The sequence below is a fragment of the Falco naumanni genome, chromosome 7 (genome assembly GCF_017639655.2).
Source record: "Falco naumanni isolate bFalNau1 chromosome 7, bFalNau1.pat, whole genome shotgun sequence".
Lineage (NCBI taxonomy): Eukaryota > Metazoa > Chordata > Aves > Falconiformes > Falconidae > Falco > Falco naumanni.
In genome coordinates this window covers 49,798,183-49,811,600 of record NC_054060.1, presented here as the reverse complement: position 1 = coordinate 49,811,600, position 13,418 = coordinate 49,798,183, and the positions used below count along the sequence as shown (strand labels likewise).

Sequence of the window (13,418 nt, the reverse complement as noted above, 5' to 3'; positions counted from 1 at the left end):
TCTATTCTTATTTTCAGAGTAGCATTTTCTTTTGTGCCTGAAAATTCTGTGTGTTTGTTTGAGAAAGTTTTCCAGTTACCATCTTTGTTGCAGAGACTGTGCAGTTGATCCAACTTGTGTACTCTGTATGGACTGCTTCCAGAATAGCATTCACAAGAACCACCGGTACAAGGTAGAAAAATCTTAGATTAAGAAATTGTACTTTTAGCTTTAGAGAAGATTTTTTGAGGATATAATAAACTGCATATAAACCATATAGTAATTTTTATTTCAAAACATAAAATCTGGGATTAGTTATTTATCTGTTTCTCAAGTTTCTAACTATGAAAAGCCTCTTTTAAGAATAATAACTTTCTAATTCAAGAACCAATGGCTAAGAAAGTGTTTATGAATGCATACGTTGTTACTCTGGCAATATCACAGAAGCGTATGTCAGAGCAAAAAGCTGTGACTGAAAATGACGGTCGTGTCCTGAGTCCCAGTCATTTGGAAATTTAGAATGAGAAGGGCCATTACTTCAGCACTTACATCACTGATGAAGTCTCGTGTGTTTCTACTCTGTTATTCCATTTAGATTTCTGTAAACTACTTTGTGCTTAGTGTGGACTATGATAAAGTTAAAACAAATGTTAAGCATCAAGTTTTTTGAGGAGATTGTTCTAGACTTGGATCATCTCTTTCTGATATCCTTTTGATTCTCTTCAATCCAAATCTATGTTATCTTTGAGAGATTCTCATGCTTTAATTAAAGAAGGATCTTTTAAATATTCTTAGCTAGCTCATTGCCTAAACTGTCATCTACTATTTCCTTCCCAGGCCCCCTCTTTTGCTCGCCCTCTTCACTGGGCACTCTGTAATTTCAACAGCCTTGGAAGCAGAAATGGAAAACGATAACGTTCTTACTTTCAAAGCTGGTCTAATTCTGCCTGCTGCAAGAGGCAAGAAAATATACCGAAGCATCATGTATTCAAATTGATTGTCTTTGACGAGCAAAAAGTGGGCTAGATTTTTTTCAGCTATTCCTTCTAGTCATTGACATGACATCCATTGAAGAGATTTGACTTTGTATTATCAGTTAGTCATAAATCCCCTTCAAGTTGGTATGTTTCAATGAGAGACAGTTTTGAAGAAGAACCTAGCATTCTCAACATTAACTGGGACTGAAATACAATATTCTGCCCCTCTGTATGAGACCTTGTATACTGATCTGAAAATGTATTGTAAATATTGATTCAAAGATGCCCAAAACTACTTGGATAATGCAAATATAACTTCCATATACACATGCACGTGTGCACACTTCACAGAGGTAAGGTGAAAACTAGAGGAAATAGTAGTGATTACAGAGCAATTTGGGATCACGGCTGGGCTGAGGAGCTGTTGTCCTTTCCCTGTTTTTCAGTAACTTCTTCAGGCAAAACATCAGCCATGGAAATAGGTGGTCAGATGGGAGCAGATTTACTGCATTTCCCTTTTAAAGATGCAGCCTAAATAATACAGATTATGCTTTTTATAGATCCGTAGAATATCTGGAAGGGACCTAAGGAGGTCATGTAGTCCAACCTCCTGCCTGCAGTACGTCTGATTAGATCAGGTTATTCTAAAATGTTTCAAGTAAATAACAAATTTTTGAATGTCTTTTTATTGGGTCACTTAGTGTTTTTTATAATTATTTTAGGATTGAGAATTTAGAGTAAGCTGAAGATAATTATTTTTGCCTGAGTTTTGTCAGAACTTTTTGCTAAGGTGAAGGGTCAGAATTTGTACTTTTCTGAAAGTGTAATGCAAAGGTAAAGTTGCAGGAATGTATTTAGGTGCTGATTATATCTTATTTTCTTTGTTTAGAAGTAGAGATACTACTAAATGTTCAATATATGCATGTTCTTGTTTATATTGTTTTCTAACTTTACTAAGTGTATTGTAAAGAAGGGTTTAAATAAATTTGCTATAATTTTGCTAATAAAATCAGGAAGCACTTATTCATCAGTCCTAGGCTTTTTCACACTCTTTCTAGTTAAATTTGTTTGACTTGCATACCTTTTGCAGCAGCAACTGTATTTCTTGCTTTATTTTCTGCTTCAAAAAGTTTAGGTTTTTCTCCCGCACTCCTTTGATAAGTCTCCTTTTATCTAAGAAAAGAAAAAAAATGTAGTTAGTCCATTGGTTATGTAGTGATTCTTGTATTTTGTAACTAGGTATTTATATTTGTGTTTAACTTAAATAATGCATGTTTCTATTTATCTTGCTTTTTATGTGCATATTTCATGACTGAAATACATGGTTTTTTACAGATGCATAGCTCCACTGGAGGTGGATTTTGTGACTGTGGGGATACAGAGGCATGGAAGGCTGGGCCACTGTGTACTAAACATGAGCCTGGAGCATCAGGTTCTCCAAAAGAAGTAAGAATATTGCTTAAAGTGAAAAACAAAATATTGTAAATATCTCCTTTTTTAAAAAGTTCTGTTTCCTGTGTATGGAAGTATATATATTGTATAATTCATTTAGCAGGTCCAATTGAGCTGAATCAGGATTTCCTTGGTCAAGGTATTTGGGGGCCAAATGTATATATTTGACATCCTTTTGTCTCTGAACAAAAGGCAAACCCCAATAGAACAGTTCTATCTTAAGCATTTCTGTCTTTGGTTCAGAATTTAAATTGCAGTTTCTTGCTCTTTTCTTTGCTGTGTGTATTACTCAGTTCCTGTTGATAAATAATGGGTTTCCCAGGGGTTAGTAAATGTTTAGTTATAGTGCTTGATTTTAATATTTTCTTTTTCTTTATTACTGAACAGGTTTTTTTGGGTTTTTTTGTCAGTTACGTCTGTGTGATCTGTCACTGTGACTAAAAGAAGTCCTTATGTTTTAAAACTAACCTTATGGTAGGATGCATCGTGCTTATTATACTTGTTCAAGCAGCACATTAACAAAAAATATGCCATCTTATAAGCAGTTCTCGAAGAGAATATAAGCAAATCAGTTGCTTCAGGTAAAATTGTTTTTTCAGAGTCCTACATTCTGAGATAACCAGGACAAAAAAACCTTAGCATTTCTCATTGCACATAGGTGCCTAATTCCTCCTGGCTTTGTTGCAAAAATACTGTTCATTATGATTTAGCAAAAAATCAAATGGAAAAGGCATAAAGAGCACTGACCTTACAGAAAAATGTGACAAAGATTTCCTTCACTCATTCCTCCTTCAAAAAAACCATGAGACTGAAAAGTCCTTGATGTAGTATAACCATTACTTAGCAACAACCAAACCCATCAGTGTGCTATCAACGTTGCTTTCACACCAAATCCAAAACAAAGCACTGCACCAGCTGCTAAGAAGAAAATGAACTCTATCTTAGCTGAAACCAGGACAATAAGTGATATTACTCAGGTGACCAGTTTCTTACAGACAGTAGCATACGTTATGGATTTCACCTGTCATGGCTCACAAAAAAAAAATAATCACACAGATACCTGGATGAATGTGGGCCTATGAGGTACATCCAGAACTTTAACGAAGAGATTCTAAACAAAATACATTGTATCTCCCTGCGTTAAAAGTCTTCTGCTCTAAATCTAATAGATCTTCTAACAGTTGTTTCAGTACTTTACTTTTGAGAATCATAGTATTTTTTGGTTCCACCAACTCTGACCAGAGTCCCTAAAATGGTTTATGAAATGTTTACCTCCAACTGGGGAACCTGTTTCTCTGCAAGATACAGATTTTGACCTCACAGATATGGTATTTGCATCTGTGACAGCATATTCTGGTTTTTACCTCCCTTTTCTTTAGAACAACTTTTTCATAACAACAAAATAATTAAAAAAAATGTTAGGATAGTCACCAATACCATTATCAATAGAAGTTTATCGCATGCTTGTCAAGCAACAAGCAAGTCTTTTCTGGATGATCCTGACCAGTGTTCTTTTGATTAAGGGCAGAGGATGTATCTTGCTAGGGTGTTCATAAACTTACTCTGATAAGGTAGGAGCAAGTAAGAAGAGGGATATGTTTGCAATATGTTTGTCTGCTATGCAGAACGTGGTAAAAATGTGCTTAGGAACTGGCTGCTATTTTTAAAAGGTAGATTAAGTTTATAGTTTGATCTACAGAGTGACCTCTTCTTGAAAATGAGCCCCGAGTAGAGGACAGGTTTCAATCTACAATATCAAAGATAAGCACCAGAGTTTTTAGCATTTCTGAGATAATGAGGTGAGCATTAGTAAAATACGGTATTAAAAAAAAATTACAGTGAGGAGATATTTATGAAGCTTGGTGTGTATGTAATATGGGCTCAGAAAAGCAACCCTTCATTTTAGAATCCCTACTCCAGGCTTTTGGGAGTCATCTGTTCTCTATTGGTTCCAAACTGATGTCTTTATTATGCTTGTATATAAAACCTTTTTGCCTAAATCTATCCTTAAAAACAGATAACTGAGAATTCATGTCTGAGATAAACAAATGGACCTGGAAAGTATTTTTACCTTTTCAAAAAAATAAAAGATAAAAAAATTGGTGGTTAGTTATTTTTAAACTTTGAACATACTTAGTTCATTTTTCCATGATTTTGTTTTTTGAAGCTTTACCTGAAGCTTAAAAAACTACGCATTTTTGGGCATAGTTCTGAGGCAATTCTATTTTCACACTTTCAATTTACATTAGCTGTATCTTAGTTCATTTTAGTGTGACTTCTACTAATGTGGATAGCATCGCAGGTGGCATTGCATCATTTAACTTTTCACTACTTGTATGAGTGCAATCCCCACTTTCAGCAGTTTGATGTGGTTTCCTTCGGTTTGTTCTACAGACTGAAGGAGAGCAGCATGCCTTACTACAGGGTTCTTGTTCGGAGTATCTCTGTGTGCAGCTCTATTTTCCTACAGCTCTTATCATTTTTGCTTAATGTGTTACTGCTTAAAAAGCCAAACTCCTAAGAAATACGGGGGGGGGGGGGGGGCGGAAATTAGTATATTTACAACTCAATTCAACTAGATTATTCATAGTGCTGTGGTTTATTCATCCTTCTCCAAACTTTATGATGATGATAGCTTTGTCAGTCTGGGGGGAAAAAAAAATTACCCTAGACATTACATTCTTAATGTCTACCAAGATCTACTATGAGCTTATCCAAAACTAAGTATGTACACACAGTGATATTTGTAGACCATGATTTCATTGGCAGACATTTTAGATTTTGTGTTTGACTCCAAATTATTCTTCTAATGCTTATGAGGTCAGAAAACTGTTCAGTGCTTTGGAAGCAGTTGATCATGGTAATGTATTTTCAATTATCTTCCACTGTGTTTTTAGCTTTTCCATTATATGGACACAACATGTTTTTATTTGGTTTTTTATTATATTTTTAAAGCAATCTGCTTCATAAATGGATAAATGTGACTGTAGTTGACTGAAGAATTTTTCAAAAACATGATTCTTAGCTATATTAAACACATCACTCTTTCTTTTCTTTTATATTTAACATTTGCCAGTTTGTAGAGGTGAGAGTGCCCATAGTACTTGGGATTAAGTCACATGTGAAAAGCTTTATTTTTGGAACAGATCTTTGTTTCTCATCTTTTCTTACTTTGGCAAATACATACGTACTCAGATTTTGTAGGCAGTTTGGGTGATCCCAAAATTATAGGAAACTTTGTGTGAATACTCTAGAAAATATCACCTTCTGTCATATTTATATACAAAATTAATGGATTTGGTTGTGTTAACATTAATAACATTATATAACATTTATATATTCATACGCTGGAAGGAAGGAGGTATGAGGTCATCAGGGCCCTTGGATTAAAACTCTCTTTTCACACAATGTCCTTCTCATGTATCTGTGTCTTGTAACTGAATATTGATTGTTTCATTCTTAAGTGTAGATTTGGTAATTATTTTCTTAGCTTATAACTTAAATTGCTCTCCTGTTTACATGCTTATGGAAAGGATTAATAATGCTGTATGGCGTAGACAATTCACTTTGAGTGGATGGGAAATACATCAGTTCACAGGGATATTTTAAATGATTTCTAGACCTGGGATGGGATCTCTGTAGAGAACAGAATTGGGTTCCTTTAGATGATTCTGTTCAAGGAGAATCATAAGTATTTGACAGAATATTTGGAGAAGAGCAAGCAATGCAGGGGAAGAATTTTGATCTGGCCTGCAAACTTTTGGTATCTTTAGGTGTACAGAAAGCTGTTAACCAGCTTTTTAAAATTTAAGTTTTAAAAATAAATTGAAGCTTCCCAACACATTTGGTGAGGCCTTTTGTCATCTATTCCTACACAAAAACTGTAAAAAAGGTAGGTGAAACTGTTGGAATACTACTGAGAGCCCTTGGGGTGAAATAATTTTTAAGAGAAGAAATTAGGCGATATTAATTTGCTTGAAAATCATGAAAAGGCTAAATTTCCGGCAGTAAATACAGTAATAAGATATTCTACCAACCGTTTTTTAAATTTTTTTTCCATATTAATGTTATCTCCTGTTTTACAGAATTCTGAATGTCAGTTGAATGAAGAAATCATGGAGCATTCTAGGAGGGTGTTTCCCTCTGTGATAAAATACATTGTAGACATGCTTATATGGGAAGAAGAGAAAGAACTGCCTCCGGAGCTCACAGTTAGGTAGGGAGTATTTCCAACTTTCTCTTCAGGGCATTAAAACTGATAATAATTTTGCCTGTGGTATTCTTACAGACATGCAAACATTAGTGCCAAAATTCTTGTAAATAGCACTGTAGCAATTTTGATCTACAGTTATATAGAGGAAAGCTCTTGATGCATCATGGGAAAAGTAGTGTGTGACTGTGCTCCATCAGTCACTGAGGGAGCTGCTCCGGTGTCAGCCCTGTCCGCAGCAGAGCAGCAGATCTTGGTGCACAGTGGGTCTTCCTGAGGCAGGGAAAAGCCAGTGGAGAGGCCCACCAGGAGCTGACAGCTCTCGTGGGAGATGTTGACAAGTTCTGGGCATTGCCAGAGTGACCACGACTGCCTCCATGCCTATAAAAAGCAGCCTAGGGAGCATAAGTGACCAGGAGTGCTGCAAGCAGTGTGGCATGTCAGGCAGGGCATGGCAGTTTCTGCTGCAGGGCGTGTAGGAAGGGCATAGTCACCCTGCTGGCTCAAGAGGTGAGTTCATTTGGTGGTCATCACCCTCTCAAAAGGAGCTTAGCTGTGGTATCCACCCAGTGGAAAGCTGTGTCCTCTGCACTTGCCAGAATTGATGTGGTGACCCAGACAGAGCTCCCACAAAAACATGCAGCCATCTAGGTCTCAGGCTGCAGAGAGTGCCAAGGGCCTTTCACTGGTAACGGATGGCAGCAGTGGGAACAGCTGTGTGAGGTGCGACCTGATAGATGATTTGCTCAGCCTGGTGGCAGTGCTGTGTGAGGAAGTAGAAAGGTTAAGGTGCGTCAGGGAGTCTGAGAAAGAGACCGACCAGTGGAGCCATGCACTGCCCTGCCTGAGACAGAAACAGGAGCAGCCACCAGAAAAAAAAACAAGACCAAGGGAATACTGTACGCTCCCCCTGCCAGGCTGGAGACAGTAGCTTAAAGGAGAGAAGTGAATGGAGACAAGTCCGCATGCAGGGTGGCAATTGAAAACCCTCCTTGCCCACCTTGCTTTCCCAGGTGCCTCTGTACAATAGGTATGAGGCTCTGGATGTGGAATGCAGGTCAGTGGATGATGATCCATCTACACCAGAGGTGTTGCTATGGTCAGTAAGGCCTACCCCACCCCACTCCCACCCCCCCATCACAACCACCTCCACTAGGAGGGAAAGACAGGTTATAGTATAGGCAGCTCCCTTCTGAGGGGAACAGAGGGTCTGATACGCTGGACAGACCCTCTTAGGGAAGTCTGATCCCTCCCTGGGGCTTGGGTTAAGGACATAACTAGGAAACTTCCCAGCCTGGTACAGCCCTTGCAGTACTACCTGTTACTGCTCTTTCATGTGGCTGGTGATGAAGCTGCAACATGTAGTCCAAGGGTGATCAAGAGACTCAAGGCCTTGGGGTGGTTGATAAGGGACTCTGGAGCACAGGTTATTTTTTCCTCCCCCTCAAGTTGTGGGCAGCAACACTGGAAGAAACAGATGGGTCTAGTCTATTAATAAATGGCTCCGTGGTTGATGTCACTGCCGCAGTTAGGGAGTTTTTGATAATGGGATGACCTATGTGGCACCAGGCTTGCTGGTGTCAGATGGGATTCACCTTTCTTGAAGAGGATCTTTGCTCACAAGCTAGCCAGGCTCTGACAGCTTTAAACTAGGCTTGAAGGGGAATGATACGGGGCTTGCCCGTGAGGAGCTGTGGGATGCCATGCCAAGGTTAGAGGGTCAGGTGCTAGCCAGGGCCCTCAGCCTGTTGCTTTGAGACATGCTGGCTACACTGCAGCACACACGTTCAAGTGTCTTACAGTCTTACAGAGATGAGCCAGCAGGTCCTGGGGTAATAGGATCCGACAGGGAAACACCAGTGAAATAGCCCAAAGGAATTAGAGGGCCTTCCTCTAAGAAGGCAACATGGCCAGCAGCCCAGCTGAAGTGCCTCTATGCCAATGCACGCAGTATGGGCAACAAATAGGAGGAGTTGAAAGCCACCATGCTGCTAGAAAGCTACGACCTAAATGCCATTACTGAAACTTGGTGGGATGAATCCCATGACATGGCTACAGGCTTCAGAAGGGATAGGTGAGGAAGGAGGGATGGAGGTGTTTGCCTCTACATCATGAAGCGGATAGTGTGAATAACTGTGAAGAATAGCCACAAGCAGGTTGAAAGCATAGGGGTAAGAATCAGAGACTGAGGTAACAAAGGGAACCTTGTGGTTGGTGTCTACTACAGGCCACCCAATCAGTGGGAGCCTATTGATAAAGCCTTCATACTTGAGGCTCTTGTTATGCTGGGGGACTTCAACCACCTTGACATCTGCTGGAAAAGTAGCATGGCGAGCTGTAGGCAATTCAGGAGACTCCTGGAATGCATTGAGGATAACTCCTTAAGCCAGCCCTACCAGAGGGGATGTGATACTGGACTTGTTGGTCACCAATGCAACTGAGCTAATCAGTGATGTCAAGACTGGAGGCAGCCTGGGCTGCAGTGATCATGCACTGGTGGAATTCGCAGTCCTGAGGGATATGGATCACATGAAGAGTGAAGTCAGGACCCTGAATTTGAGGAAAGCAGAATTCCAGCTGTCCAAGGAGTTAGCCAATAGGACCCCCTGGGAAACTGTTCTCAGGGACAAGGGAGCAGAACAGAGCTGGCAGATCTTCAAGGATGCTTTCCATAGAATGTAAGAGCTCTCAATCCCCAGGTGTATGAAATCAGGAAAGGAAGGCAAGAGACCAGCATGGATGAGTTGAGACCTGCTGGTCAAACTAAAGACCAAGAATAAAATGCACAGGCAGTGGAGGCAGAGACAGGTATCCTGGGAAGAGTATAGGGATGCTGCCCAGTTGTGTAGGGATGGGGTCAGGAAGGCCAAGGCACAGCTGGAGCTGAACTTGGCAAGGGATGCAAAAAATAGTAAGAAGGGCTTCTACAGATAGGTCAGTCAGAAAAGGAAGGTTAAAGAAAGTGTGACTGTTAACACTTGCCACTGGAAAGTAGCAAACTAGTAACAGTAGATGAGGAGACAGCTGAGGTACTCAACTTTTTTGCCTCCTATTCACTGGCAGTCTCTCTTCCCACACCTTCTGGAGTGGATGGACATGAAGATGGGGGAGCAGAAGCCCTCCCACTCTAAAAGAAGAGCAGGTTTGTGACCACCTGAGGAACCTGAATATACAGAAGTCTATGGGACCTGACCAGATGCATCCCAGAGTCCTGAGGGAATTGGCTGATGTAGTTGCCAAGTGATGCTCCGTGATATTTGGAAAGTCATGGCAGTCAGGTGAAGTCCCTGATGACTGGAAAAAGGGAAACATTGCACCCATTTTAAAAAAAGGTAGAAAGGATGACCCTTGGAATTACTGACCTGTCACCCTTATGTCTCTTCCTGGGAAGATCATGAAACAGATTCTCCTAGAAGCTACACTATGGCTGACACAGCCCAGCTGGCTTCACCAAGGGGAAATCCTGCCTGACCCACCTAGGGGGCCTTCTATGATGGAGTGACTATATCAGTGGACAAGGGAAGAGCTATGGATGTCATCTGTCTGGACTTCTGTAAGGCCTTTGACATGGTCCCCCACAACATCTTTCTCAACAAATTGGAGAGATACGGATTTGATGGCTGGACTGTTCAGTGGATGAGGAATTGGTTGGGTGGTAGCATCCACAGGGTAGTGGCCAACAGCTCAATGTCCAGATGGAGACTGGTGACAGGTGGTGTCCCTTAGGGGTCTGTACTGGGACCTGTACTGTTTTAATATCTTGATCAATGACATAGTGGGATTGAGCGTACCTTTGGCAAGTTTGTAGATGACACCAAGCCAAGTGGTGTGGTTGACACACCTGAGGGATAGGATGTCATCCAGAATGACCTGGACAACCTCGAGAAGTGGGCCTATGTGAGCCTCATGAGGTTCAGCAAGGGCAAATGCAAGGTCTTGTACCTGGGCCAGGGCAACCTCTGACAGGAATACAGGCAGAGGAATAAAGGGGGATTGAGAAGAGTGCTGTGGAGAAGAACTTGGGGGTACTGGTGGATGAAAAGCTGGACACCAGCTGACGATGCACGCTTGCAGCCCAGAAGGCTGTATCAAAAGAAGCATGGCCAGCAGGTTGAGGGAGGCAGTTCTGCCCCTCTGCTCCACTCAGATGAGACCCCACCTGGAATGCTGTGTCCAGCTCGGGAGCCCTCAGCACAGAAAAGACATAGATCTGTTGGAGTGGTTCCGGAGAATGTTCACAAAAATGAGCTGAGGGCTGGAACACCTCTCCTATGAGGAAAGGCTGAGAGAGTTGGGTTTTTTTCAGCCTGCAGAAGACCCTAGAGAGACCTTATTGTGGCCTTTCAGTACTTAAAGATGGGGACAGATGTGTTAGGAAGGCCTGTTATGAGAGGACATGGGGTAATGGTTTTAAACTGAAAGAGGGTAGATTTAGACTAGATAAAGGAAGAAATTTTTTACAATGAAGTTAGTGAAACACTGGAATGGGTTGCCGACAGAGGCGGTAGATGCCCCATCCCTGGAAACGTTCAAGGTCAGGCCAGATGGGGCTTTAAGCAACCTGAACTAGTTGAAGATGACCTGCTCATTGCAGGGGGGTTGGAGTAGAGATCCCTTCCAACCCAAACTATTCTGTGATTTAATGAAAACTGAAAACGACTGTTGTGTGTCATGTTAAGAAGACAAATGGTATCATAAAACAGCAGAGAGAGGGAATAATAATGGAATAATCAAGTAACTTAAAATCTCTTTTGTACTTGGTACAGAGTTTTTGTGGCTTTTTCTGGTATAGATGGTGAAGGGTGTGTGTCTTTGACATGAAAAACATGCTTAATTTTCTTCTGTAACTTTTTTTGTTTGACATTTTTCTCAAGCTTGTCAGGTGTTGCTTATATTACATAGGACACTACTTTCAGTTTTATTTTTATTTGTTTGCTAATATGTTGGCTTTTTCCCCAGTAGAGAGAAGGTAGACAGCTACTACTGTGTCCTTTTCAATGACGAACATCATTCTTACGATCATGTCATCTATAGCCTGCAAAGGGCACTTGGCTGTGAACTTGGTGAAGCCCAGTTGCATACTACTGCCATAGATAAAGAGGTTAGTGCATTCTGGATATGGGAGAAAGTAACTTTTTAATCACTAAGAAGTACTCCTGTAGTCTCTGGATCATAGAATTTTTGTTTCTGGGTGCTGGAGCTTGAGGAGAGAGAGAAACGCATGTTGCAGAGTAACTGTTAATCAACACTTGCTTCAAGAAAGCTTGTAAACTGTGTTAATTTTCTTCTTCAGAATAAAAACCCACTTCCCTGACAAAGGGAAGAGCTGATTAATCTGAAGTTGCTCCTTGCATGTTTGGCATATTTGCTTTACCTTTTTTTTTCTTAGCTGAGATTAATGTTTTATTTTAATAGTATTTGTCTGGAAAATATACAGGTCAGCAATACGCATATTCAGTTATACTTCATCAGAAATGTACCTTACGTTTTGCAAGAAGAGATAGAGCTTGTTTTGGCTCTGACTTCATTTGAAACTCTTAAAGCTTCAAATTAAGCAAATGAAACCAGGAAGAATCCATGAAAGAATGCAAGTGAACTTGACAATTCTACTACTTCATTTTTCAAACTAATGTCCTATGTAAAAACCTTACATTAGTAACCTAAACTTTTTCTACACTGGCAGGGGGGGAAGCATGATCAGTTTTTGAACAATCTCAATTGCAACCGTATTTTTTACCTCACTAAAGTACAAGACTTAAGTGTTTGCGTATGGAGAAACTTTGTCTATACCTCTGTATATGTGTTATTTCATATGTAAATACTATCTTACTAATATTAGAATCCTTTTTTTAATCTGTAAAAATTGTTTTCGTGTTTCTCTTTGTTTGGGTAATGAGATTTTAGTTCTGTTTAGTTCATAGTGTCAGTCTTACGTAATTACAAGTCTTGTCCGGCAGTTGCAGGTTTTGTAAAATGTGTATACGTGTGTGCTTAGAGTAAATTGGAAAGGTTTTCATTATGAAGGTTCCTTTTGATTGAAATCTAAATTTTAGATCCAGAGTTGATCAGACTTTTTTCATTTTACAAAGCACCTGCTCCAACATAGGACTGTATGTTATATTGTTTTAACTGTAACAGCTCCACGGCATACAGCCACTTCCCCTCTTCTTGTGTGCAGTTTTGCTGCCTGGAGAACTTGTTTTGGAAGCCCATAACTCTGATGTGCTTTGAGTGGAATTTGAGGTCTAAGCTGGACCTAATCTTGGCTTTATCAAACCCACACTTATAATAATATGCAGAAGTAAGAAATAGTAGGAAAGACTGTAGAAAAGCAAATTCAGGATGAGTTGTGCTAGGAAGAAAGTTGATGTGGTTTGTGTTTAAAGTATTCTGCAGAAATTCCTCTCATCTCTTTTAATGTGTACATGAGTTTTCCTTATCTAATAATACCTGAGTAAGATACCCAGACTTTACTTTGTTGTTCTGTAGTTAATTTAATTAAAATAGCTTTTTTTCTAAAGATAATTATGTTAATTTTGATTTGCTTCTAGATGTCTAAAAGCATCATGAGTGAGTGATGTTGGTCCCTGGTTTGTTTTTTTATGTATTAAAAAAACCATAATGGGTCAGGCTTGTGACATTTTGGCTTTGCTTTATGTTTGTCTCATGCTCAATATTTTCTTTTAACAGGGTCGTAGAGCTGTTAAGGCAGGACATTATGCCTCTTGTCAGGAAGCAAAAGAAGAAATCAAGGTAAGTTCCCAATTTTTTTAATTAATTACTGATTAAATATTTTAATA

General features: G+C 39.9%; 1 protein-coding gene across 3 annotated transcripts in view; it reads left to right on the top strand.

The window, feature by feature from the left end:
- Positions 1-13,418, top strand: part of UBR1 (ubiquitin protein ligase E3 component n-recognin 1) — a 73,915-nt gene that overhangs the window by 14,154 nt on the left and 46,343 nt on the right. For 2 of the 3 annotated variants that reach the window (XM_040599921.1, XM_040599919.1), the window contains exons 3-7: positions 94-172; positions 2,292-2,402; positions 6,494-6,624; positions 11,578-11,719; positions 13,309-13,371. In XM_040599921.1, the coding sequence (XP_040455855.1) occupies positions 94-172; positions 2,292-2,402; positions 6,494-6,624; positions 11,578-11,719; positions 13,309-13,371 (526 nt within the window). The remainder of the gene's footprint in view (positions 1-93; positions 173-2,291; positions 2,403-6,493; positions 6,625-11,577; positions 11,720-13,308; positions 13,372-13,418) is intronic. The other variant, XM_040599920.1, reaches the window with a different exon arrangement.